The following is a 26138-nucleotide window of genomic DNA, read 5'->3' on the forward strand; positions in this document are numbered from 1 at the left end:
CCTGCCTCTGCCTCCCGAGTGCTGGGATTAAAGGCGTGCGCCACCATCGCCCAGCTGAGAGACCTTGTTTTAAAACACTGAGGTGGCGCTGGGTGGTGGTGGCGCATACATGCTTTCAATCCCCGTTTTTCAAGACAGGGTTTCTCTATAGCTTTAGAGCCTGTCCTGGAACGTGCTCTGTAGGACAGGCTGGCCTCGAACTCACAGAGATCTGCCTGCCTCTACTTCCCGAATGCTGGGATTAAAGGCGTGTGCCACCACCGCCCAGCTCAAACTTAAATTTTTTTTTTTTAGATTTATTTATTTATTGTGTGTACAATATTCTGCCTGGATGCATGCCTGTAGATCAGAAGAGGGAACCAGATCTCATTACAGATGACTGTGAGCCACCATGTGGTTGCTGGGAATCGAACTCAGGACCTCTAGAAGAGCAGGCAGTGCTCTTAACCACTGAGCCATCTCTCCAGCCCTCAAACTTAAATTTTTAACACAGAAGCAAAGCACATACACAACCAATCCCAAGGGTCACACTAAATAAATAAATCCCAAGCCTTAGGTCTCCAAAATCCAGTGCAGTCTATACAATGACCATGTAAGAAAATATTAGATAATTGTCAATTCTAGAAAAAACAAAAATATATACAGGAAAATAAATTAAATAGTAGTACTACTTGGAATCTTAATTATAATAATGTAAGCATAGCTGGGTGGTGGCGGCACACACCTTTAGTCCCAGCACTCAAGAGAAAAAAGCAGGCAGATCTCTGAGTTTGAGGCCAGCCTGGACTACAGAGTGAGTTCCAAGACAATCAGGGCTACACATAGAAACCCTGTCTTGGGGATGGGGGGTGGGGGAGAAAAACCAAAACAATAATAATAATAATGTAACCATATAATACTGATAAATTTTAAAGTGTGAAGGCTGGGTGTGGTGGTAGACATCTTTAATCCCAGCATTCGGATCAGAAGCCAGACAATCTCTGTGAGTTTTTGGCCAGACTGTCTATAGAGAGAGTGCCAGGCCAGTCAAGGCTACAAGGTGAGATCCTGTCTTTAAAAAAAAAAAAAAAAAAAAGCTGAGGCTAGAGGTAGAGGCTCACGCCTATAATCCTAACATGCTGATGCAGGCAAAGGAGGAGCAGAGTTCAGGTCATCCTTGGCTAAACAACCTCAGCTCCAGAGGCTCTGTCTCTACGTAAATAAACAAGCAAACGTACAAATAAGGAAGCATCAAGATGGCCCAGCAGATTGGGGGGGGAGGGGGGGGGCTGCCACAAAGCCTAACAACCAGAATTTAATCTGTAGAACCCATATGGAGGTCTACTCCTATAGGCTGTCCTCTGACACAGGTACTACTCCCTCAAAAATAAGTAAATAAGTAAATGAAAAAATTAATTTCCAAGTAAATAAATACATCAATGATATAAACTGTGATATTACTGCATCACGAACTGAGAGGGGGGGGGGGAACATAGTAGGATGGTATGCTAATACTCCACACCAATGGCTTATTAGACAACATCTAAAATTGATAAGAAGAAACAGCAATAAGAGATAATATAGTAGAGAAGTATGATTGTAAGCCAGATTCAGAAGGCGGACAACCTACATTCACCATGTAGTTAGTGACAGTGAGGCCGGGCTGACAAGCTGTTTAACCGGGTGTACCCTGATACCCTCTTCTTTACAAAGAAGCCAATACTATCAAGCCCTGCTTGATAACAGGTTGTTGATATTGAGAGACTGGCTGCAAAGCATTTAAAACAGTACCTAGCACATAGTAGGTATTATCTAAATATATAGATTAGGAGAACTAGCAACAGTAATTTTATTCCTTAAAAATGTAAAGATAAATACCATGGCTGGGCATGGTGGCACATGTCTTTAATTCCAGCACGTGGAAGGCAGAGGCAGATGAATCTCTGAGTTCAAGGCCAGGATGGTCTATAGAGCTAGTTCTAGGATACCCAGGGCTATACAGAGAAACCCTGTCTCAGAAAACCAAAAAAGATCAACACCAGAAGAAACAGGTAAAGGATAAAGTGAGAAGAGAGACTTGTAGACTTAAGATTTGCTTCTTCCCCAAAATATAATTTAGCTATGAATTTTAGATTACTTATGCCTTCTCAGCTGGCATGATAGACTTAGCCATCATGTCAAGAAGCAATTTGGAATTAATTTTAAAATAGAAGGGGGGGGGGAGAAATGATCCTCTGAAACACAGAGTATAGATAAATATGGCTATAGTTTACATTTGATGGGACCACTGATGGATCACAAATGCCCAGAGGGAGTGTTCCCTTACTTCCCAAAAACATTTCAGCTTCAGAGCTGACTCTGCATTCTCAGATCTGGGAAGTGAACTCAGAAGAAGCAGCAGAAACAATTAAGAAAAGAAAAAAGAAGAAGAAGAAAGACACTAACACCAAATGAGTAGCACACTGTGTATAGGACAGAACTGTAGGCCAATGCTGTCAAGAAAAGCTTCATGGGAAGTCAGGCACCACGACACACACCCAGAATCCCAGCGCTGAGAGGCTGAGGTGGGAAGACCACCAGTTCAGTGATAGCCTGGGCTATCTAAGAAGATCCTGTCTTGAAAACCAAAACAAATGGAAAGAAGGAAGAAAGGAAGGGAGGGAGGGAGGGAGGGAGGGAGAGAAAGGAGAGAAAGGAGAGAAAGGGAGGAAGAAAGAAGGAGGTGGTGTATGGTGACTCAGCAGTTAAGGCACTAGTTACTCTAGTTCTAGTTCTAGCTGCCAGCACCCACATCAGGGGACATACAACCAACTGGGAACTCCACCTCTGGCATCCAATGGCCTCTTCTGACCTCCACAGGTACCCACACATGTGACATACACATACATATACATTCATACACAGTAAAATTTTTAAAAGATTTTTCAAAGAAAAGGAAGGGAAAGTAAGAACCACATGGAAGTGAAGGCTGAATGGAGAGCCATGAGCATTGCCACATGTGGGAGTGAGGTGTGGGGGTCAGGGGTAAGGAGCTCACAGCAGTCGACAAAGAACTGGCCTTTGAACTACAGCCCCAGCTACTTGTCATTCGGCTCTTTCAGTGAAACAGATTAGGAAACTGGCTTACAAACCTGGGCTCTGGGCCAGACGTGGTGGAGGAAGACTTACTCTAGCACTCAGGAGCCTGTAGCAGATTCTGTTTTAGTCAGCTTTCAGGATCACAAACTCAAGGCCACCCTGGGGCCACGTGGTTTTGTCTCAAAACAAACAAAAAACCTGGGCTCTGGACCAGAATCCTACCACATCCACAGTTAGGTGACTCAAGTTAAACAACCAAATTTCCCAGACTTAGGGGCAACACCAGGAAATAGGCTATTACATCCAGTGTTACTATGAGAATTAACTGAATGTGTGTGTAACCCTCAGCATGATGCGTAATAGGGTAGGGGCTTAGTAAATATATAATATATATTTTATAAATATAAAATAGGTTTATAGGAAACAACTCAGAGGATCAACAACCTCGATTCTTCAAAATATAAATTCAAAGTGGAGAGGGGAAAGACATAAATTACATGTCAAGAGACCAAGTGAATGTATAGCTCTTCTTTGGATCCTGATTTAAATAAAATGCATCACACATAGACACACACAGCATTTGGGAGGCAGAGGCAGGTTGATCTCTGAGTTCGCAGCCAGCCTGGTCTATAGAGTAAGTTCCAAGAGAGCCAGGACTGTTTCACAGAGAAACAAGAGTATCACTTAGAGACACATGATGAAAATACTTATGGCATCTGGGATTTGCTTTAAATTCACGTAACATAAAGATACAAGTGAATTAAGACTACACAGGTATGGAAGAATGTGCCAGAGCTTAGAAGGCTAAAGTAGGAAGATTTCAAGTTCAAGGCCAGCATTTACTAAATAATGAGGCCTATCTCTTCAGGAAAAAAAAAAAAAGACCAGTTCTTTACTTCTAAGTGTGGAAGCTGGGTAAAGAATGTACACAGATTCACTCTTCTACTCTACTTTCAAGAATGTTGAAAATTTTAATGGAAAATTTCAACAGTATCTGGTGTGATAGTGTACACCTTTAATCACAAAACTAGAGAGGCCAGTTTGAAGCCAGCCTGATCTACATAGTGAGTTCCCTGTCTCACAGGTAAATAAATAAATAAATAAGAAGATAAAACAAACAGTATTGAGTACTCTGTAGCTGTTATGTTGATTATTTTTTATTCACGTCCCAGAGGGCTAGCATGGCTCACTGATCATTTTGTGCCCATTCTCTAGAGCCCCTTGAGTCTTCTGCCTCCCATACAAGCTCAGTGTTAACCTGGTCTGCTTAGGGACGCAGCTTATCAGCAGACTGCCCAAGTAACATGCACAAAGGACTGGATTCAATTCCAGTCATCAAAAAAAAAAAAAAAAAAATGTTTAATTAAAATCTAGTCATGCCATTCATTCCCTGGTCTTTATGACTTTCATCTACTATAAAAACAAAATCACTGAGCTGGAGAGATGGCTCAGTGGTTAAGAGCATTGCCTGCTCTTCCAAAGGTCCTGAGTTCAATTCACAGCAACCACATGGTGGATCACAACCATCCGTAAAGAGGTCTGGCGCCCTCTTCTGGCCTTCAGGCATACAGACAGAATATTGTATACATAATAAATAAATAAATAATTTTAAAAAATCACTGATTTACAACGTAAATCATTTTACGTTTAAACTTTTAAAAAACATACAAAACAAAAATAGGGTCATCAATCAACTAGCAGCATTCTTGCCTCTGCCTAAGTGCCAGAATTACAGACGTGAGCCATCTCAGGCTTTATCCTTTTAAAGGCCCCACTCATCTTAGCCTCCATTCAGATCACTCTTCTCTTCACTTCCTGCTAGTCCCCAGGTAAGTCATATCCCACCTAGAGCAGTCCCCTAGCACCTGCTGTCCTTCCTACCACATCCCTCTCCAGAGCTCGGCTCAATCTCTATTATTTCACCCAAGAACAGCCCTGCCCTAAAGTTAGTGTGCACACTTGGCAGAATCATCTAGCTACGTAAGTCCTATGGCGAGTACCATGACTTACTTAGCAAAGGCATACTATTAAAATTTTGTCATTTTTCTTCGGCTTTGTATCCCTCATACCTAGCACAGGGCCTGGCCTAGACAGAGCAAATGACTAGTAGGTATTTTGCTTGTTTGTTTTTCGGGATAGGGTTTCTGTGTGTAGCCCTGGCTGTCTCGGAACTTAACTCCCTAGATCAGGCTGTCCTCAAACTCAGAGATCCGCCATTCTCTGCCTCTTGAGTGCTGGGATTAAAGGCGTGCGCCACCACCGCCCAGCGGCCACCGCCCACCGCCCACCGCCCAGCGACTACTGTGAATGATAATTCATTGACTAGAAGGCTCCTTCCACTGCTGCCACGGGACCTGACTGAAGTGCCTGGCCTCTGGCTTGACAACAAAGCCCCATGTTTTCTCACCAGTCGTCACCCACATTGAAGGCGTTCAGGCTCTTGGTGAAACCCTGCATGTTGGTGGGGCTGACCCTCTGCAGGAAGTCGATGTAGTCCTCCGAATGGAAGCGGCACATGTCATGCTGGGAGGCCTGGTAAGGCTTGAAGACCTGGGGATGGAGACAAAAGGGAAGTTGTTCTTTTGAGCACGGCCTAGGTACTAGCTGGATTTCCATACTGCCCTAATCTTATCTTTGAAGGCAGGATAACTGTGGGGCGGAAGTTTCTCTCAGGAGGGCTAGCCAAAACAGGATCGGCCCAGGAGGGCTATTAGAGTGCCCAACTACGACAAGACCTCACTTAATTATAATCCCACCTAAACACTGAATGATACCATGATAGGTGACAACAGCCATGGAAACAACTAGAAAGCAAAAAAAAAAAAAAAAAAAAAAAAGTGGTAAAAAGAGAGAAAAAAAGAGTTCCTGAATTCCCAGAAATATTCTGTCCAGTTTCAGACAGAAAAAGAAATGAATATCCCTTTTATCAGTCTATTTCTCTTACCTCATTTTTACTCTATATCTATAAATTCTTAATTAAAACTTTATTACATTATTTGTGTGTGGGGGTGGGTGTGTGGGTAGGTGGGGTAGGTAGGTACAAATGCCACAGTGAAGTCAGGGATAACTTAGATGTCAATTCTCTCCTTTCACCATGTGGCTGTCAGGGTTCTCACTCGGATCACCAGGCTTGGAGGCAGGCTGAACCACCATTCTAACCCCTACACCTATAACCTTCTGGTTCCTAGGAGTTGAGAATGTTATCTCCCACTTATATTTGTGGCCCAAATAATAATAAATAATAATAAAAGTCTGTTTCACTGCTCATTTGACACGTGGTCTTCTTACTGGTTCCACAATTCCAGGAAGGGGACAACAGGTCTAGTTTGGATGAAACACCTGACAACAAACCCAGGCAGTGCTCTACCAATGCTTGGGCTGAGACCACTCCACACTGATTCCAGCCCTGGAGACTGTCCAAAACACATAAAACAATCTTCCTACCCCATCCTTTGTTACTCTTCGACAACTCTGAGTGAAGAAGAGATGTTATTCTGGGCAAGCTTGTTTTAAAAAAATTTATTTATTTTTACTTTATATGCATTGGTGTTCTTCTTGCATGTATGTCTGTGTGAGGGTATCAGATCCCCTGGAACTAGAGCTATAGAGCTGTGAGCTGCCATGTGGGTGCTGGGAATTGAACCCCTGGTCCTTTAGAAGAGCAGCCAGTGCTCTCAACCACTGAGCCATCTCCCTAGCCCCAGGGCAAGAAACTTTTATCAAGACCCCTGAAGAGCACTTCACCTCCTTCCTCCCTGCAGCCCAGTTTCTCCTCCCTTCCCAGCTCACTTCTCCTGGCCCACATGCCTGTTCCTAGCTTTCCCACTCATGGGTTCCTCTAACCTCATCTCTTCTCTCAAACTCAGATTCTTTTCTTGGGGTTTTTCACCATGGGATCAAATCTATGACATGTATGACAATCTAACTAAAATCCAAAGTCCTAAACCAAAGATTTATTATCCTTAGCGGGGGTAGAGGTGGAGATACAAACAATGGTTTGAATATTGGGCAACACTTTTGCTTCCCTACAAAATGGATAAAAAGGACACACAGATAATTTTAGAGGGTTCACAGACTTGCACTAATACCACCTCACTCTTTTCTACACCCAAACCACTGCCTGTGTCTGATTACTTGTTGAATATCTTCACAGTACATAAGGGCCAGGCTTGCTATTGTCCCATTTCACAGCTAGAAATTCCAAGCTGGAGAGAAACAGTACCTGTATAACATGGGAAATGGAGAGTTGGGCAGAACCATATAGATACATCCTATATTAAAAAGTAAATTCCCACCAGGCAGTGGTGCTGCACACCTTTAATCCCAGCACTCAGAAGTCAGAGGCAAGTGGATCTCTGAGTCAGAGGCCAGCCTGGCCTACAGAACGAGTTTCAGGACAGCCAGGGCTACACACAGAGAAACTCTGTCTCAAAAACAAAAACAAACAAACAAACAAAAAGTAAATTCCCAGAATATTCTCTACACATATACACCACAAAATGTAGAGTTGTACCCAAGAGTTGTCCTTTCAGGTAAAGGACACAGGAAAAGGAGCAGGAATTATGGGGAAATCTCACCAGAAAATATATTCCCAACCCTCATCTTCAGTTCTGCACCGCTATCCACTCTACAAGACAGAGGGACTAGAGGCATATTTCAGTGGCAAAACACTCACTTAACGTGTGAAACCCTGGATTCAATCCACCAACACGTAAACTAAATAAAACGAGAAGGAACAAAACTGTCTTCAAAGGGTCCCCCTAACCCCAGGCCAGAGGCTGGTCTGTCCTCAAATTAAAAGGGAGTGTCACCTAAGGTCAAAAATGTGTCTCCATCAAGTCGGGGAACACCCTCCACTCAGTACCACCACCACCACTGCACATAGGGAATGTCCTGTGTGCCTTCTATCCTGCTCCCCCTCCTCTAGGGGTAGGTTGCACCTGATATGTGCAGTCCACCTAGCCTAAGGCTGCAGCTCACTCCCTGGCCCAAACCCCCACAGAAGTGGCAGGACTCACGATCATCTTCTTATAGAGACCATAATGCAGGACTAGGCTATGAGTCAATGCCAGGCGATGGGGCTTCATCGGGTGCCCAGCTCCTGGGGGCAGGGAAGGAAAGAGTTGATCAGTTCCCACCCCTAGACTTGCAGCCCTTCCCGCAAAACCTCTCTTTCCGCACAACCCTGTGCCCTACCGTAGTGGAAGTTGCCCACATCGGGGTCGTAGAAATACGCCACCGTCTTGGCCATGGTGCTGGGGGACCAGGCCCGGTGCCTCAGCCGCCCGCCCGCCGCCGGCCGCCAGCCCCACCCCCGCCGTGCGTGCTGCGCAAGCACGCAACTAACCACTGCGGAAAGGAGCCCTCGGCCCCGCCTCCCTAGAGCACTCCGGGCCACGCCTCTTATAGGAGTCCCGCCCCTTATGGGAGTCCTGCCCCTCGCTTTGCTGTCCTGGCCCGGGTTCTGAGGCTTGGGTTCTTGAGGCTTGGGCGGGGAGCCGTGGCATTATTCATAAGATACAAGGGCCGTTTCTTTTTGGGTGGGGGTCATATCCTCGGGAAACCGAGTCATCCCGTCCAGCTGCTAGCCCCAAACGGATCTTGGGGCAATGGTCCCTCTCTAGGAACCTCGGAAGATCTGGCCACCCTGCCCCTCTCAGGCGCAGAAAGCCAGCTTTTCCCAGTGCGCTAGGAAGATTTCCACTCGTCAGGGAAACGAGTTCGGAGGGCAGAACCTGTGCCAGACGTGAGGGTTAGACCGGTGGCCAGAGCCCCTCCTGACCTCCCAACCACCCATGAAGACCCAGACTTGAGCCGCACATTCTTCCTCGCGGGGGGGGGCGCGGCGCAGTCACGCGCACATCTCACTCACACGCGTAAGGCTCACGCTCTCCGCCCCGCACACCTGTGCTCCGCCCCTTGGTCCCGGGCCCGCGACGCGTGAAGGCATTTGGGAACCCGGGACAGTTTCAGAGGCGCCCCCCTATCCCCTCCATTTCCCAGGCAGGAGTGGTCCGGAGCCTGCCGCGGCTCCCAACCGGTCCACATCCTCTGCCATCCTTCCCTCCCCCCGTCTGCCGCGGCACCGGTATCCGCAGCCACCAGCCCGGAGCCGGTGAGGCGGCAAAGGGGGGAGGGGGAGGAAGCAAGGGATGAGCTCCGGGAGGGCATCGGGGGCCCTGAGCCGGACGAGGACGCCCCTGGAACCGGGACCCGAGCCAGAGCCGGAGCCGGAGACAGAACCAAACCACCGGTACCGGGTGGGCCAGGTGGTCAGGGTGGGAGGAACCGAAAAAGAAGGGACCCGGGAATGCAGGGAGGGATGGGGGATGCACGAGGCCTGGCTCAGGCTGGTGTTGAGGAGGTAGCAACACTGACTCAAGCGTGTTTCCTGGGCTCGTTGTCTGAGAATTTCGTCCCATCTTGTGCTGCAGTGTCCTTGGAAGGGACGGGGGTGCGGGATGAGCTGTAAAGGATAGCTGTCTGTACGGCAGAAAAGTGGGGCTGGGGTGCAGCAGAGGGCTTTTGTAGATGCCGTCTGGCCTCCAGCCTGCGGCGGTTTTAGCCAACCAGCACCCTCAGTACGGACAGCTCCTTGTTCGGTAGGGGGTGGGGCGGGCCTCCTATTGCGGATCCTAAGATGCCTTCCTACTCTGCGGGTACCCAGCTGCAGCCCACTAAACCCAGGAGGCGCCCTGGCCCGCGCTCGCCCCCCAGGGCCTCATGTCGGAACCACAGCCTGGCCTGGAGCCGCCCCAACATGGGCTGTACATGCTCTTCCTGCTTGTGCTGGTCTTCTTCCTCATGGGCCTTGTAGGCTTCATGATCTGCCACGTGCTCAAGAAGAAAGGCTACCGCTGCCGCACGTCTAGGGGCTCAGAGCCTGATGATGCCCAGCTCCAGCCCCGTGAGTGAGGAGCCTAGAACCCTGATTAAGGCACCTTCCCTCTTTACCCTTCTCCCCCAACTTTTTCCGGCCTCCCTGGCCGACAGACCCAGCCCAAAAGACAGCTTTATGATGCTTTTTTGAGTCTGCATATAAAGTGAGTGACTCCACCCCGAAATCGAGGCTAGAGAAGGGGGTCCACTCATGGTAACCCTGGGACCCCATTTCCTCTCCTACCTTTTCTAGCCTGATGCATGAAGGCATATAGGTAAAGGGATACATTTTCAGCCATCCCCCCTGGGGCCATCAAGTCATATTCCCCCAAAGCTGACTCATTTCCCACTTCCTTGCCAACCTCTTTCATCCTTCAGCTGAAGACGATGACATGAATGAGGACACAGTAGAAAGGATTGTTCGCTGTATCATCCAAAATGAAGGTGGGTATAGGCCAAAAGCTTGCTCCTTCCTAAACTGTCTCTTGCCCTGACCTCCACCTGCACTGATTGCTTCTCCCTCTCCTATCAGCCAATGCTGAAGCCTTGAAGGAGATGCTAGGGGACAGCGAAGGAGAAGGGACGGTACAGCTCTCCAGGTGAGCTGGAAACCTTGGAGTACCCGCTCTAATACAGTTTTCCCAAGTACCATGGGAGTTGGGGGAGGGGTGGACAAGGCTAGCTAACCTATGGAAGAAGTTTTACAGAAACCCTTGACCCTTTATTTCCAATCTAGATACCATGCAGACTAGCATTCACCTCTGGTGTCACTTTCTTTGGTTAAACATTACTCTCCTTAGTAACCAGGGTGGAAAGGAAGAATGTGTGACCACTCATTTCTTAACATTGAATTTACTCAAGACAAAAGGAGTTGGAACCTGGGGAAGGTGGGGTTTGGGGAGGATTATGTTGAGAGAAAAGAAGAAATGGTAGGAAGGGAAATGGAAATCTCATTTCTGCTCCATTCTGCTTTCTTCCTGTGGTCCAGTGTGGATGCCACCTCCAGCCTGCAGGATGGAGCTCCTTCCCATCATCACACAGTGCATCTTGGCTCTGCAGCTCCTTGCATCCACTGTAGCCGCAACAAGAGGCCCCCACTTGTCCGTCAGGGTCGCTCTAAGGAAGGAAAAGGTCGCCCCAGGCCTGGAGAGACCACTGTATTCTCAGTGGGCAGGTGGGGATACAGTAGTCCAAGAAAAGGGAGATTAAGTTGGTGCCCAATACTTTCCTCTGAATGACCAAGCAACTGCAGCAGGGGTCAAGCTGTACAAAGTGTCTGTCCCACAATCTCAGAAGGCCTCCCTACCCAGGCCATAGAAGTTGCCATCAACCCCAGGGAGGGAGGCTTAGGTCACCTTTGGGCTGTAGTCCTAAGCTGCATTGTTCTCTTCCCACCCAGATTCCGAGTGACACACATTGAGAAGCGCTATGGCCTACATGAACATCGTGATGGTTCTCCTACAGACAGAAGCTGGGGCTCTGGTGGGGGGCAGGAACCAGGGCCCAGTCAGGTGGCTGCAGGAGGGCAGCCTAGGACAGGGACAACTGCTACGGAAAGGCTGCTCCCTGAGGCACCACCCTCCCAGGCTGTAGCCACCCACCCAGTGCAGAACGGAGGACTCAAGGATGACAGCCTAGTCCCTTGTACACTTGAGGGAGCCCCTGGAACCTCTGCAGAACTGAACTTGGGCACTAGAGGAAGAGGCCCAAGTCCAGAGCTGCTTAGTCAAGAGGCAAATGGACAGCCAACCAAACTGGACACCTCAGGTCAGCAGGTATGAAGACATGGTCAGAGATGCATTGGGCAATGGTGGACACACATCTTCTGTCCCTATGCTGAGCAACACTGATTATCCACCTCCTCTTCCCACTGAACACTTCCCCTTCTCTCAGGAGTCTCTACCACCAGACGCAGGGGTTGTATGAGGCGAGTCTCCCTGAGCTCGAGATCAGGTCATCTCATCCTCTCACCTTCTACCCAAACCCATCACTCCCTGAGACCCTGGGGTGAACTACAGGCTTAGTGTGTCTTACAGATTCCTTGGCCGGTGGTGGGGAGTGGGGGTGGGCATAGAGGTTCTCCAGGAGTTAGAAATGGTCTCTGGAGAATTGGTCAATCAGAGCTCAAACAGGAAGCAACAATGTCCCCCTTCCTTTCTTCCAAGCCTCAGTCTTCACTGTGCTGATGGATACCAGCAGGCATTGCCAGGGTATGGATAGCCATGAAGGCTCTCCCCTCCACTGGACAGCACTGCTCCTCAGTTGAGGGACCAGCTCTACTTCTATCCGGAGTTACATGGTCCCAGGCTGAGGGACCTCAGGAGGAGCCGCTCCCAATTCTCAACCCCTCATTCTTTTTCCTTTCCCTACTTGCCAATGGGTTGCCTGGCCTGCCTTCCCCAAAATCTCGCTCCACATGCAAGAGCGTGGCAGCTGGGACCAGGCCCTACCCGTGGTGGGCCCCTAAAGCAATAGCACCTTAGGCCCCCTGCCCTCTTGGCACAAGAGGCCCAGGCCCTGGCTTGGACTTCACGCCCTTTATTCACTGTCAATAAATCCGCTCAGACCATTACAGTTGCTTTGCATCCTGGCTCCAGCTCCTTCTGACTTCCAAGACCTGCTCTTCTCCTGGCTCCAGGCCTGGTGACCCCAGCATTCGGGGTGGAGTTGGCCACAGAGGCAGGGTGAAGACAGAGATGAGCCAGAACCGTAAAATGCTTTAAGGAATGGGTACCAGCCCCAGAAATTTTGGGATATTTTACCACCCTAGATATGGGGTGATGGTAAAAAAAAATCAAAGGGGTAGTTCTGGCCCAGAGATGACAGAAGAACAATGTGGGAAAGGAATGGGTTCAAATCCCAGAAATGGGAACAGGGCCAGCTTCTACCCCTGGAGGCGAGAGTGGACATGGGGGAAGACTGCAGCTTTTGCCTATGTCGCTCCAGATCATTGCGGGGGTGGTGTCTGTCAGCATGGAGATAGGGGCAGCAGCATCACTGGGGGAGCAGTGACCCCCCGACCTTCAGGTGAGGGGATCTGGATGGCCAGGATCCGGTGCTTTGGCTGGTGGGGGAGGTGGTGGACGCATCTGCAGGGGATATACATAATCAGTGCCCCAGAGTCCCTCTTGGGAATATCCCTGTCCATTACCTCAGCCCAGCATACAAAACAGGACCCATAGGAATGACCCTTCAGGACAGTCTTCTCCAAGACAGAGGCTCTTACCGGCCTGAGTCGAGGCACCATCATGTCCAGAGGTCCTGGGCAGTCTAGGACTTTGTCTAGAAATAGAAACCGAAAGTCAGTTCTCAAGCTTTGTTGGGCTCCATGCTGCATCTCCAGCACTTAGGATAGTGATACTTTATAAATACTTGTTGACTTGGCAAAAAATAATCACCGGCCTGAGCTATAAAATCCATTAGTCCATCCATCCTCACACACTTAATGCACAACTGCTCTGTACAAAGGACCAAAGAAAGGGGGTGGAGTACAACAGCTCCCCTCGAAGTGGCTATCGAGAATCCCATATCACACACATGCACGCACAGAGGGACGCGGGGAGAGCATGCCCCAATGCGACCTTATTCAAAGTGAAGTAGGAGTGGCGGAAGAGATGATAGTGACTCTACAGTCAGGGCACGTGACTTGGAGAGATGGACATACTAGAGCATATCAGAAAAGCTGAGTATTTCATGGTGAAAACTAGGGGGCTGGGGATATAAGGGTAGAAATGCTTGCCTAGCATGAACAAGATCCTAGTTAGATCCCCAGCACCCAAAAAAATATAGAAATTAATCCAAAGATAAATACTATATCTCAGAGTTCAAGGATACTAAGAGGAAAAAGTACATTTTAGGAGAATGTAAGAATTCCATGAGAAAAGATAGCTAATTTTGAAAACAATGATCTAAAACATCCATGTTTCCTATATGCCAATCACAATGTTGTATGCTCTTTTTTTTCTTCTTCATTTTGGTTTTTTGAGACAGGGTTTCTCTGTGTAATAATAGCCTTAGCCGTCCTAGAACTCACTTTGTAGACCAGGCTGGCCTCTGACTCAGAGATCCACCTGCCTCTGCCTCCCAAGTGCTGGGATTAAAGTCATGTACCATCACTGCTCAGCGATGGATACTCTTAACAGACATCTTGGTTAACTTTTTTTTTTCTTATGTGCATGAGTGTTTTGCTTACATGTATGCCTGTGCAGCACAGGCATGCCTGGTGCTCATTGGGATCAGAAGAGAGTGTCAGATCCCTTGGGACTGGAGTTACTGATGGTTGTGAGCTCACATGTGGGTACTGGGAATCAAACCTGGGTCCTCTGCAAGAGCAACAAGTGCACTTAAGCACTGAGCCATCTCTCCAGCCCCTGATAATTCAATAAACCAGTGCCTTGCCCTTTACTTTCTAAAGACCATAAACCAACCTAGGCTAGTGGCTCATACTTTTAATCGTAACACATCGGGAAGGTAGAGGCAGAAGGAGTGCTGGTTCAAGGCTAGCCCTATCTCCAAAGACTAAAGTATAACAACAGAAAACCTAGACCAAGTATAGATTTGACTGTGAGAACAAAGGTTTGACTGAGTGAATGCTTTCACACAATGTGAGAGAGGTCACCCAGTCGCCAGTACAGTTATCTCAATGAATGATTTATACACCGCTGGGATATTTCAGGATAAATCCCATTATAGAAAGGAGGAAAGCTATGGCTTCACAAGATTTTTATAGACTTGACAGCCACTATTCAAGAGACGGGTGTTCCCAAAGCTCCGCACATCAGGTTCCTCGCGGGAATACACTCCCATGAGTTTGTCCAGTGATCTGTCAGATGTACTTTTACTATAATGCTAGTGGCCCACAGCAACCAAGGACCAGACAGGTTAAGCCTTCCACCTCAAGTCATACAATAAAAACGGACTAAGGGGTTTTTACCTGGCTCCAAATCCAAGCTCTCCTCCTGGACAATATGCCATGGACCTCTTTTTATTTATTTATTTATTTATTTATTATGTATACAACATTCCTTCCATGTATGTTTGTATGCCAGAAGAGGGCACCAGATCTCATTATAGATGGTTGTGAGCCACCATGTGGTTGCTGGGAATTGAACTCAGGACCTCTGGAAGAGCAATCAGTGCTCTTAACCTCTGAGCCATCTCTCCAGCCCCCTGCCATGGACCTCTTACTGCAAGGTACACCCAGGGTGCACCAGAGCAGGTAAGGCAGAGTCCAAACTTCGTCCTTGCCATTACTTATGCTCCAAGACCCCAATTCTCTCTACTCACCCAGAGGCAGAGCAGGTGCAGCGGATCCTTCCAAGGCACAGGTGGGTGCAGGAGGCGAAAAACTGGGAGGAGAAGGGGATGGCAGCGTCTGGAGACAGGGTAGGCAGACAGTCATTCCTGGTCCATGGGAACATTTAACCAGCGTTTCCTCTCACCCCACTCTCAGTTTCTCTCCCATTTATTCTCAGTACCAACAGCAGCCAAATGAGGGTTGTAACGGATAGATATTTCAGTAGCCAGTATGTACTGAATAGTTATTATGTGTCAGGTATGTCACGACAGGGCAACACAAATTCAAACACTTCTTGTGTCCCGTGGGGCTGAGGAGTTTCCCTCTGTCATCTCTAGTCATGACAGTAAGCCTGCTAGAGCAGCTGTTGCTTCTGTCTTACACACGAAGAAGGCAGCTCAGAGAAGGTAAGTAACCACACAAAGTCATGCTGTGGCAATCTGTACTCAGGCCTACCTGGCCCTAAAAGTCCCAACCTTCTAGGAAGGGTGTCTTGGTTTCTCTTTTCCCTTTCTAGTCAAAGCACACAGTGAGGACTAAGCTACCATAGGAGGCAAACATAGGGAGGAAACAAAGCTTTAAGATTAATATGGAGCATTGTTGAGGTGAGGTGAAAGGGTCACCCCAGAGGTTGAGAACTGAGGGAGAATGAAGCGTCACCTGTTCAGGGTCAGAGAATTCAGGTGGCCCTGGGGGACCAAGCAGTTCCTCTACCAGTAGAGATGGGAAAACTCCAACACGGCCTCCAAATTCTCCCCTCCAGAAGCCATCATCCACACCGTCTTGAGCCCTGGGCAGCAGGCGGATGAGTGCCCCTTCAGGGAAGCTTAGCTCCTCTTCACTCTGCCCAGTGTAGCTATACAGGGCCCGGGCCAGGAATGCTACAGGAGCCCAGGAGAGAGGATGAAATGAGCAGTAGGCTGTGGTACATTAGCTCCATGCCACTCTACCCACAACCATCCAGAAAGCTGTATCTATCTATAACCATGGTCCCTGAATCTGTAACTTACTTCTCTTACCTGTGGGCTCTGCTCCTGAGGGATTGCTGCTGCCGTGGTTGCTCTCAGGAAGGGAGAGATCCGGGAAGTTGAGATATCGTTCAGGGACAAAGCCCGCTTCGCCATGCTGGTTCCGAGCCTGCTCACCCAGCAATGTGAACAGGTATCAGACTTGCTCAGCAGTCCATGACCTTGGCTCTATGCCACTCAGGTTTCTGGCATTACCTGAATGAGGCCTCCCACTGCCCCCAGTCCAGGGTCCCATACTCACCTTAACCCATTCATCAGCATCTCCTTCCTCGATGACCTCCAGCCACTCACCCTCGGTGATAGTCAGCTCATCCTCACGTCCTGCCTGAGCCCCACAAGGAAGGGGTCAAGATTTGCCCCACCCCTGCCCATTGCCCACCTGAAGTTTCTATACCCATTCACACCTGGTAGCCAAATACCACATGTGCAGGGCAGGGGAGGGATCTGGTAGCCAGGGCTGGGGGGGCAGGCTCTTCAAAGAGCTCCCCAGCCTCCTCACATTCATCGAAGTCAGAAAGTTCAGCATCCTCAGCCTGGAGAGGGTAGAGGACAGATACTGTCTCAAATACTGCGTGGGTCTCCCACACGCCTCTCTTATCTCTAAGGGACACTGGGAATCCTCCGTCAAGGCAGTACCCCTCAACCAATCACCATATCTCACAATCAAAACCACCATAGGGCAGGATGATACTAAATAGTAGCAACAACAACCATTAGGTGCTATATATGCTTCACCACTGTTTTGTATAACTATATTAACCTCGCTTTACTTTTGAAAAAACAGGATCACAAAGGTTAAGCCATCTGCCAAGGCCACAAAGCTATTAAGTGGAGTGGCTGGCATTCAATTAACTTACAGACTGCTCCTAGAACCATGGTTTATTTTATTCATTTTACTTATTTTTATTTTGGATTTTGGTTTTTTCAAGACAGGGTAGCCCTGGCTGACCTAGAACTCGCTCTGTAGACTAGGCTGGCCACGAACTTACAGAGATCTGACTGCTTCTGCCTCCCAAGGGCTGGTATTAAAGGCGTACTCCGCCACCACCCAGCAGAACCACAGTTCTTTTGTTTTTGTTTTTGTTTTTTTCGAGACAGGGTTTCTCTGTGGTTTTGGAGCCTGTCCTGGAAATAGCTCTTGTAGACCAGGCTGGTCTCGAACTCACAGAGATCCGCCTGCCTCTGCCTCCTGAGTGCTGGGATTAAAGGCATGCGCCACCATCGCTCGGCAGAACCACGGTTCTTAATCACAATATCAGAAGTTTATTGAGAAACTAGGCAGTATCATCCCAGCCTCATAATAATCCTCTGAATTAGATACTGTGATTCCCATTTTCAATGTTCTACCTTCTAACAAGGAATTTTAGCCTCCCAATGTGTATGATTAGGGAAAAGGAGGAACTTACCATGGGAGAGAGATCCCTCTGGGACAGCCGAGCCTCACTAAGCCGTCTCTCCTGCTCCACTTCATCCTGGGCTTGGGTCATGGCTGGCTTCAGCCAGCACTGTACATCTAGGCCAGCCTCCTGTAGCAGGGCCAGCCGGGCAGCCCCTTTCACCTGGCTCACCTGGTGTGAGGAGGAAGAGATAATACCCTGGATAGCTGTGTCTACCCTCTGCTTCCCTCTTTTTCTCTACCACAGTGGAGGTGGGTTAGATGAGGAGGCATGGTTTCAGTGGCTCTTGGACCAGGGCTGGGACTCACCTGTGCCCGTCGGATGTTCTCCCGCACTTCCTGTAGCCGCTGTTCTAAGCCTGGGGCTTCTCGCTCTGGAGCCTGCTGACGCCTCTGTCCCAGTCGCTGCAGGACCTGGTGAGGATGGCAGAGGTGGGTGGAGATGCTGTGGGCCAGAGCTTACTCTGAGCCCAGGACCTCGCTAGTTGCATCATTTGCAATGTGTCACCTACCTTCCCTGTGAGGTAGGTATTATTATTGGCTCCATTTTAGTGATGAGGAAACCAAAGTCCAGAAAGATGAGGTCATTCTTTACCCAGACTTAGAGAACTCACAAGCAATAGCAGAGAATACAAACCCCAGTCTGTGTAGTTCTGAAAGCTGTGCTCTAACAGCTGAATCATACTGTTGTGTTAAAATTCCTTTCCCTCCTTCCTGACTGCATCAATGGCCCCCATCTCTCAGCTATTCTTACCCACCCCCAATACCTGCACCCCCACCTCACCCGATGCCCATGATGCTGGATCTTGTAGTCCCGGGCAGCCCTGCTTGTCCAACGCTGAACCTCTTTCTCCAGGCCACTCTCTCCAACCATCCCTTCTGCTCCCCGCTCCAGGGCACACACCTGAAAAAGCCAAAGAATATTTGAGAAAAACAAAACAATTCTATCCTTCTCATCAGTTCCTTTTTCTTCTTCATCTTTTTAAAATTCTGTTTTAGGTTTATTTTATTTTGCGTATGAATGTTCTCCCTGCGTGTATATCTATCTGCACATCACATTTGTGCCTGGTGCCCGAGGAGGTGGTGAGTCTCCAAGTGCACACTGGGAATCAAACCCGGGTCCTTTGCAAGAACAACAAGTACTCTTAGCCAATGAGCCAGCTCTCCGGCCCATTCCTTCTTCATCTTGACCTCCAGTGTGAGGGACAAAGAGAATGGACTGAATGCCTTCGTCTGTGGACACAAGTATGTACTCATGTAGAGGCAGGCCCAGGAATGGAGTCAGAGTCGAATGGCAGAGGTGGAATGAGGAGAACAGGGACTGAACTTTGGACTGAGGTGTGTTTGTGTTCAGACGGAGGTGAATGGGATTTTGAAATCCCCTGTCCAAGACTGAACTACCAGATCGATACCAGAACAAGGACAATGAGACAAGGGGTCTAGAACATACTTACGTTTAGATCTGGCCTGTTTCCACAAGCATGGTGGTCTCACCTGATCAGCTCCTGCTGGCTGGAATTGCTGAGGTGGCGTGGGGGAAAAGACTCCAGGCCCCTGAAGAAACAGCTTCACATCTTGTTCCCAGTTTACCTAGTGTTGGATAATACAAGTCACTCACTTGCCACCCACCCAACCCTGTCTCCAGACCTTCTTGGAAGAAAGGTGAGCACTGCATTGGGTGGGAGAGGGGCTGGATTCCAATGAAAAAGCATAAAGCATCACTAGGGAGCACTCCCAGCTCCAGTCCTCACCTGAGAAGTCACCTGCCCCCCATGGCGGGCATGTTCCAGGACCATCTCTGCAGCTTCCAGCTCCGTGTGGCTTAATAAAGTGAGGGGGTCCCTCAAGTATTCTGACAGCTCACTTACCAGGACCTGGAGAGAACCATAAGGTACCATGATGTATTAGGTGCATGCAACCATTCTCCCAGGCCTCTAGTGCAGATTATCCATCCATGGATAGGGCATGCACATGAGCGATAGGAGGAGACAAGAAATAAGACTGTTTCTAGTCATACACAGTCACGTTTAAACCACTTCATAGTTTAAGAACTTCCACATCCTTTCCCTTTGAACCTCATCAGTGTTATGATGCGGGCAAACTGGGATTAACTCTGATGAGGAATGTGGAGTCAGATGTCTAGCATGACAGAGCCACCAAGAAGCAGAACCAGAGCCCATAGATGCATCTTCTATTCACTCTAAGCACTAGCACTGGCCAGCCTGGGAAGAAGGAGAAACAGGGGTGGTGTCTGCATTCACTGAGGACAGGAGTAGTCTGGATGAGTACTGGCCTTGAGCAGGGATGGCAGTTCCTCTTGGTAGTAGTGGGCAAGGTGAGCATTGGTGGCCACCAAATTTAGCAGGTACTCATTGCGGGCTGCTCTCAACTGCTGGGAATACTGGGCTGACTGGACAGACAGCTAGGGAATGGAAATAAGAGTCAGCAGGGAGCCCTGAAGCATGGGAGTCCTTCCAAGGCCAATCTCAAACCCAGAACCAGAACAGATCTCACATTACTGAGTGTCTACTACATGCCTGGTGCTACACCAAAACCTTCACATAGAACACTGCCTTAAAAACCCTCACATGGCATCTGCATGCATCGAAAAATGCAAACTGTGCCTTACCAGACCTCACAAGAGCTGACCACTGAAACCCTTCCCACGATTGTGTCTTGTTCTCTCAGATCGTTGAGCCTAAGTGACTCCTCAGCTTTTGCACCCACCATTCCTCTCCTCAGTAGGTTCCTCCCCAGCAGCCCCCTCCTTGGCACTCAGGCCTCCTGCCCCGTGAGATCTCCCTTCTAAATCGCACCCAACTATTACCCTTCATCTGACTATTCACATTCTCTCTGAGGATGGAACTCCATGAGTCCTGTTCTCACTCCATCCCCAGGGGTGGAGTATTGCCTAGCACGTAGAGGTGCTCAAGAATCACAAATAAAGGGACAAAGAAAGAAAGGTATTGTTTCCACTATACAAATGAAGAAAATGAGGGTCAGAGAATCCGGGGAGCCACCTGACGGAGTGCTTACCACATGCCTGCCAATGAAGCACTAGGAAATTTGGAAACCTAGGTTCAACCCATTCTTACTTTTATGCCACTGGACCCCCCAAACACTAGGCTATAAATGCCTGTATTCCCCCAGACCTTGGTGCTCAGTTTCTGGAGGCTGGTCCGAGAGTGGAAGATCCCGTGGTCACTTCGGTTCAGCCTGTGCAGGCAAAAACAGTCAGGAGTCAAGCACAGTTGGGAAATTTTGACTCCACCCCATACTCCTCACATCACACTTTGTGTGTCCTCGGACATCCAAGAGCCCACCTGGCCTGGACATCAGCTGCCTTCTCCTGTGCCAAGGCCCACACACGTTCTCGTTGCCCATAGAGCTTCCGACTTCGGCTCAGTTCCCGGATGGACTGCAGCACCTCAGCCTGTGCCCGCTGAAGACTCTCTGTCCCCTAGGGGCAAAGATACACAGCACCCTGACCCAAACCATGGCTCATCTTACACTGGAGCTTCCTTTACACCATCCACCGAGACATACCTTCCTAAGCACCTGCTCCTTGGCACTCCTCCCGGTGCCCCCTGCTAGGTCACGGTATCTGTCAGAAGCCTGGAGACGGGTTTGGCCTCCAGCCACAGTGGCATCCAGAAGGCAGCGCCAGGCACCAAACACTGTCCTGCTCCTCCCCAGAGAAGATATGTGTTGAAGAGAGAAACAATCCGCTGGTTCATGAGACCCCTCCCAACCCAACACCATGAGAGACAGAGTGTCCCCCCGCCCCCCAGGAGCCCATCAATCGATCAGTCCATTAGCTCAGCCACAGGATCACTCATGCCTTCCACCCCAACCCACAGTGTCCTTGCTGGGTCAGTTCCTCTGCTGCTGCTGTGTCAGCTCTACCTGCAGCTCATGTGCCTTCCCCTGCTCATAGGTCCTCATTTCCAGACAGCTCTGGGGCTGAGCTCCCCATCACCTCCAGCTCTGAGCGACTCACCTGCTGTCGACTTCCCCGCTCCGCTGCCCTTCCCTCTTCAGGAATGGCCCAGCCAGCTTCTGGAGTGCCTGACGAGAAAACCACCATATCTTTTATGAAGACCCACCCCAACTGGGGGAGAATTTCAAACCAGGGTCTAGAATACCACCCTTGGACTATACAACATATACATTTCCAAAATGCCTTGTATTCATTAATTCATTTAATCCTTATAACCATGTGTGGAGTTTGGGTATTATTATTACTATTCCCATTTTACAGAGGAAAAAAATGAGGCCAAAAATACTAAATAACTTGTCCAGGATCATGCAGATAAGTAAGTAGCAGAGAAGGGTGTGACACAAATCTCGCAGATTCTAGATATTTGTTCTTTTTAAAAATTTTTTTGCAAAATCATTTGTTCTAATCAACTCACAAATTAAAAAACATTACACTGTTATTTGGTCTTGACCACAGTTAGGAGGGGAGGGCACTGCTGCCTGTGAAAAGGAATCTAGAACAAGAGGGAAGGTCCAGACAGGAGTCCCATACCTGGCCATACTCCCGTTCAATGGCTGCCCTCTGCTTGCTGTAGGATCTGTGGAGGTTGAGAATGAGTGGTTACTGTTTGCTCCTGTTCTCCTACACTCAATCCTCCCCTCAGCTTGAGCAGGAGGAAGAGGAAACCAGCCCAGAGAGTGACTACATCCAGAGGGACTGGGTCTGAAAGATGAGAGAGTCCTTGAGATCACCTCTGGCAGCTGCAACCCAGGTCAGCTGCACCTTACTGCTCAGAGCCCCAGCAGGATCCTCCCACTCCTGGAGGACCAACTGTGGGCCTGGAGGTGAGAGAACTGAGAAGATTCGGTGTCTGCCAGACTTCCAACAGGTCTGGAAGAGGAAGGGGATTATGTTCTGTTTTTGATTGTGGGGGTGAGGAGAGTGATGTGGGGTCAAGCCGTTTGAGGAAGGGGCTCTCCGTTTATGAATATAGCCCCAATATCTGAGGAAGCAGGCCTAAGGTGAGGGTCATGAATGGGTAGGCCAGCTCGGCCTGATAACGCCCAACGCTGGCAGAAGCCGAGGAAGGAGTGGCTCTCGATCCTGTGAAGATGGAGTACGTGAACGTGAGGGGTCTGGGGCTACCTGATATCCTCCAGCAGATCCGCCTCCCTCTGTTGCCGGGTCTGAAGGATGCTCAGCTGCTCCAAGAAGCGAAGTTTCACCTCCTGGGCTGGCTTCACCTGTAGGATTAAAAAAGAGATGAAGATCCCCAGCCTTGTACCCTACTCCGGCGTGGGGACCTACAAAACACCATACAGGGAGCGGTGAGGGGGCGGGGCCCGAGAAAGGTTGGGCTATTTCCTCGGTTTCTTCTGTGTTAGGCTTTGACCTCCTTGCCACTCCCTGTGTTCCACCCCGAGTCGAGTGTCCGTAGGCTCCCTCCGCTCCCCAAGATCCCCCAGGAAGTCCTCTTTCCCGGGCAAATCTCACTTTTCGGGGCGGCGGCTGCATCTCGGATCCAGCAAAGGCTGCCAGACAGTCCACTCCGGAACTCGAGGAAGCCACGCCCACGACAAGGCCCCGCCCCGGAGTAGGCCCGCTCCGCCCACGCTCGTCAAACTGCGCGCCCGGCGCGGAAGCACACAGGGGCAGCAGAGGAACTGAACCTGTTATTGCTACCACTACCCCGGAAGGGTCCCGGCCGCGGGGCGGACGCAGCGTGCGCCTGGCGCTAGGGAGAACCTCGGGCTTCTGAGTCAAGACGCCTGGCTTCTATTTCTAGTATAGCCACTGATTCAGCCTGTAATTATTTCTGGTCATTCATTTACATATGCCTATCACCACTCCCGACACTAAGAGAAGACCAGGTGACCAGGGAAACTGAGTCACTGGACACCTGAGCGAAGATGCCTCTGACAAAGGGAGACACCTTTTCCTAATCCCTGCAGAACTGGAAATGCTAGCGTGAGAGGGGTAAGATGTACGCCCGGAGCCCGCAGAAACCAGTACAAAGGAAAAGCCGGGTACATCCTGGGCTCCAATAGGCACTAATGGTATCAGTGAAGGGGTGTGTACCCTGGAAAGCCCTGTCATCATTTTGGGTCTTTATGCCCCCCAGTTCACCAATTTTAGCGTGGTGTGTGTGTGTGTGTGTGTGTGTGTGTGTGTGTGTGTGTACATGCATGCCAGCGTAGATCAGCGGGACAATCTTGTGTGTTGATCTTTGCCTTCCACCTTGTTTGACACAGGGTTTCTTTTGTTTTTCTTCTGTGTATGCCAGGCTAGCCAGCTTACAAACTTCGGAGGATTCTACTAGCACTGGAATTACAGGCGCTGGCACTACAAGTCCAGCTCTTTTATGAGTTCTAGGGATTTGAACTCAGGCCTTCACACTTACATAGCAAGCACCAGCCCCATAGTGTGCACTAAATTTATTTATTTATTTTACCTCGCAATCCCTCCATCAGTAAGATGCGGGTTCTACTGCAGAGCACACACGGGGTGGGAGGGGTGACATTCCTAGTAATCTATTTCCCTCAAATTCCAAGACCACCACCCCACTCCAAGACTTAATTGTTAGTTTTCCGGTCTAATATCCAGACTCCTTGCTTCCTGCTTTTTCCCATAACCCACTGTTCCTATGGTAGCCAGTGACTGAAAAGAGAGTTAACATCATTTTATGCTTAAAATGTAATTGCTTCCCAGGAAATCCCAAGTGCCTACAATCCAAACAGAATAGAGGCTACAAGGATGTGATGATTGGCCCCTGCAAGAAGCATTATCTCCCTCTTGTCGTTCTTGAAAGAAGAGACACAACCCACAACAACCTGAGGAATTCCTCTAGACTTTTGTTTGTTTTTCTTTTCTTTTTTTTAATATTTATTTATTTATTATGTATACAATACACCAGACCTCATTACAGATGGTTGTGAGCCACCATGTGGTTGCTGGGAATTGAACTCAGGACCTTTGGAAGAGCAGGCAATGCTCTTAACCGCTGAGCCATCTCTCCAGCCCCCATCCCCTAGACTTTTTAGGAGATCTCAACTCAGTCCAAACAGGGATCCGTGGCTTTGATATTGAAGGGATTTCAAGACCAGCTGGTATAAGGAAGCAGAGTTGGAAATTTTATTCAAGATATTTTAATATAGGTTAAAGCACAAGAGTGAAGAAAAAAATCCAATCAGAAGAAAGTAAGACACATTCAAGTAGGAGAGGGTGGTATGTGTTTCCTGAGGGAGCGTAGGGGAAAGAATATTTGTACCCACTTGTGGATATGGGCTTCTCAAGGGAGTGCAAGCAATTAATTTGCCTTAGCACTAGCCATGTTAGTGGTTTTGGTGTTTTTGGTGGTTCTCAGATTACATCTTTTCCTTTGACTTTTTTTGTTTTGTTTTCTGAGACAGGGTTTCTCTTTGTAACTGCAGGGGCTGTCCTGGAACTCACTTTTGTAGACCAGACTGACCTTGAACTCACAGAGGTCCACCTACCTCTGCTTCCCAAGTGCTGAGATTAAAGGTGTGCACCACCGTGCCCAGCTCTCAGATTACATTTTAAAGGATTGCTAAGAAGTCTTTTTTCTTTTCCTTCTATCTCTTTTGATAAGAGAGACAGATAGAATTCTAAAACAGTAAAACTCAAAAGCCACAAGAGCTGCACAAAGGATATATTACACATTCTGTCCTTGTCAATGGAAGTTTCAGTGAAATTCCTAGCAGGTTTACAGCTGGGAAGGGAGAAAGGCCTTGAGCAATTAATTGTACTGGGATTCTTGCTGTGTCACTTGCAAAGGCTTTAGCCAGAAGCTCTGACGAAGGGTTCCTCTCTGCCTTCTCATATCCTCCAAATTTTCCCCTATTTTTTTAAACTTTCTTTTTCTTTTTTTTTTTAAAGACTTCCAGGCAGGATTCTTTTTTATTTATTTATTTTTTATTATGTATACAACATTCCTTCCATGTATGCCAGCAGGCCAGAAGAGGACATCAGATCTCATTATAGATGGCTGTGAGCCACCATGTGGTTGCTGGGAATTGAACTCAGGACCTCTGAAGGAGCAGTCAGTGCTCTTAACCTCTGAGCCATCTCTCCAGCCCTTAAATTTTATTTTTCAAGACAGGGTTTCTCTGTAGCTTTGGAACCTGTCCTGGAACTAGCTCTTGTAGTCCAGGCTGGCCTTGAACTCACAGAGATCCACCTGCCTCTGCCTCTTGAATGTTTTTTTTGAGACAGAATGTAGCCTTGTAGCCTTGCTGTCCTGGAACTTACTCTGTAGACCAGGTTGGCTTTGAACTCAGTGACCCACCTGCCTCTGCTCCCAAGTACTGGGACCAACGGTTTGTGTCACCATGCTTGCCTTTCCCTATCTAGTCTCTCCTGCTACCCAGCCTCTGCTCCAGCTGCTGCCATCTGCCCACCAGGCCAAGGCCTCTCCTGCTGCACTGCACATGACACCTGCTCCTGCTGCCTGCTCCTCGAGCTCCCCTTATCCAGCTCCTTGCC

The 26138-nt window shown here is 48.8% G+C and overlaps 3 protein-coding genes across 5 annotated transcripts in view; 1 reads left to right on the top strand and 2 right to left on the bottom strand.

Annotated features, from left to right (window-relative positions):
• Nucleotides 1-8363, bottom strand: part of Hdac3 (histone deacetylase 3) — a 19941-nt gene extending 11578 nt beyond the window's left edge. Inside the window, exons 1-3 of the mRNA XM_005356008.3 lie at nucleotides 8254-8363; nucleotides 8076-8158; nucleotides 5465-5607 (exon numbers count right to left, since the gene is read on the bottom strand). Of these exons, the coding sequence (XP_005356065.1) occupies nucleotides 5465-5607; nucleotides 8076-8158; nucleotides 8254-8308 (281 nt within the window). The 5' untranslated portion in view covers nucleotides 8309-8363. The remainder of the gene's footprint in view (nucleotides 1-5464; nucleotides 5608-8075; nucleotides 8159-8253) is intronic.
• A 547-nt stretch (nucleotides 8364-8910) lies between these two features.
• Nucleotides 8911-12521, top strand: Rell2 (RELT like 2). Of its 2 annotated transcripts, none has more exons than XM_013349602.2 (7): nucleotides 8911-9317; nucleotides 9725-9964; nucleotides 10315-10380; nucleotides 10469-10535; nucleotides 10925-11110; nucleotides 11336-11711; nucleotides 12102-12521. In XM_013349602.2, exons 2-7 carry the CDS (start codon nucleotides 9781-9783, stop codon nucleotides 12120-12122), a joined length of 900 nt encoding a protein of 299 aa, XP_013205056.1. In that variant the 5' UTR covers nucleotides 8911-9317; nucleotides 9725-9780; the 3' UTR covers nucleotides 12123-12521. The 2 variants fall into 2 exon arrangements, with proteins under 2 accessions (XP_013205056.1, XP_005356069.1); XM_005356012.3 differs by having other exon boundaries at nucleotides 8912-9310.
• On the bottom strand, nucleotides 12459-23191 carry Fchsd1 (FCH and double SH3 domains 1). 2 transcript variants are annotated; one of them, XM_005356010.2, is made up of 20 exons: nucleotides 23130-23190; nucleotides 22782-22879; nucleotides 22188-22233; nucleotides 21657-21724; nucleotides 21203-21338; nucleotides 20980-21116; nucleotides 20809-20872; nucleotides 19950-20078; nucleotides 19408-19530; nucleotides 19151-19246; nucleotides 18441-18560; nucleotides 17966-18070; nucleotides 17667-17828; nucleotides 16665-16793; nucleotides 16502-16585; nucleotides 16252-16369; nucleotides 15893-16113; nucleotides 15223-15310; nucleotides 13163-13218; nucleotides 12459-13025 (listed from the first exon to the last, which is right to left on the bottom strand). In XM_005356010.2, exons 1-20 carry the CDS (start codon nucleotides 23148-23150, stop codon nucleotides 12960-12962), a joined length of 2067 nt encoding a protein of 688 aa, XP_005356067.1. In that variant the 5' UTR covers nucleotides 23151-23190; the 3' UTR covers nucleotides 12459-12959. The 2 variants fall into 2 exon arrangements, with proteins under 2 accessions (XP_005356067.1, XP_026639275.1); XM_026783474.1 differs by having other exon boundaries at nucleotides 12459-13218; nucleotides 23130-23191.
• Between the last annotated feature and the right edge of the window lie 2947 nt (nucleotides 23192-26138).

The sequence above is a fragment of the Microtus ochrogaster genome, chromosome 18 (genome assembly GCF_000317375.1).
Source record: "Microtus ochrogaster isolate Prairie Vole_2 chromosome 18, MicOch1.0, whole genome shotgun sequence".
NCBI lineage: Eukaryota > Metazoa > Chordata > Mammalia > Rodentia > Cricetidae > Microtus > Microtus ochrogaster.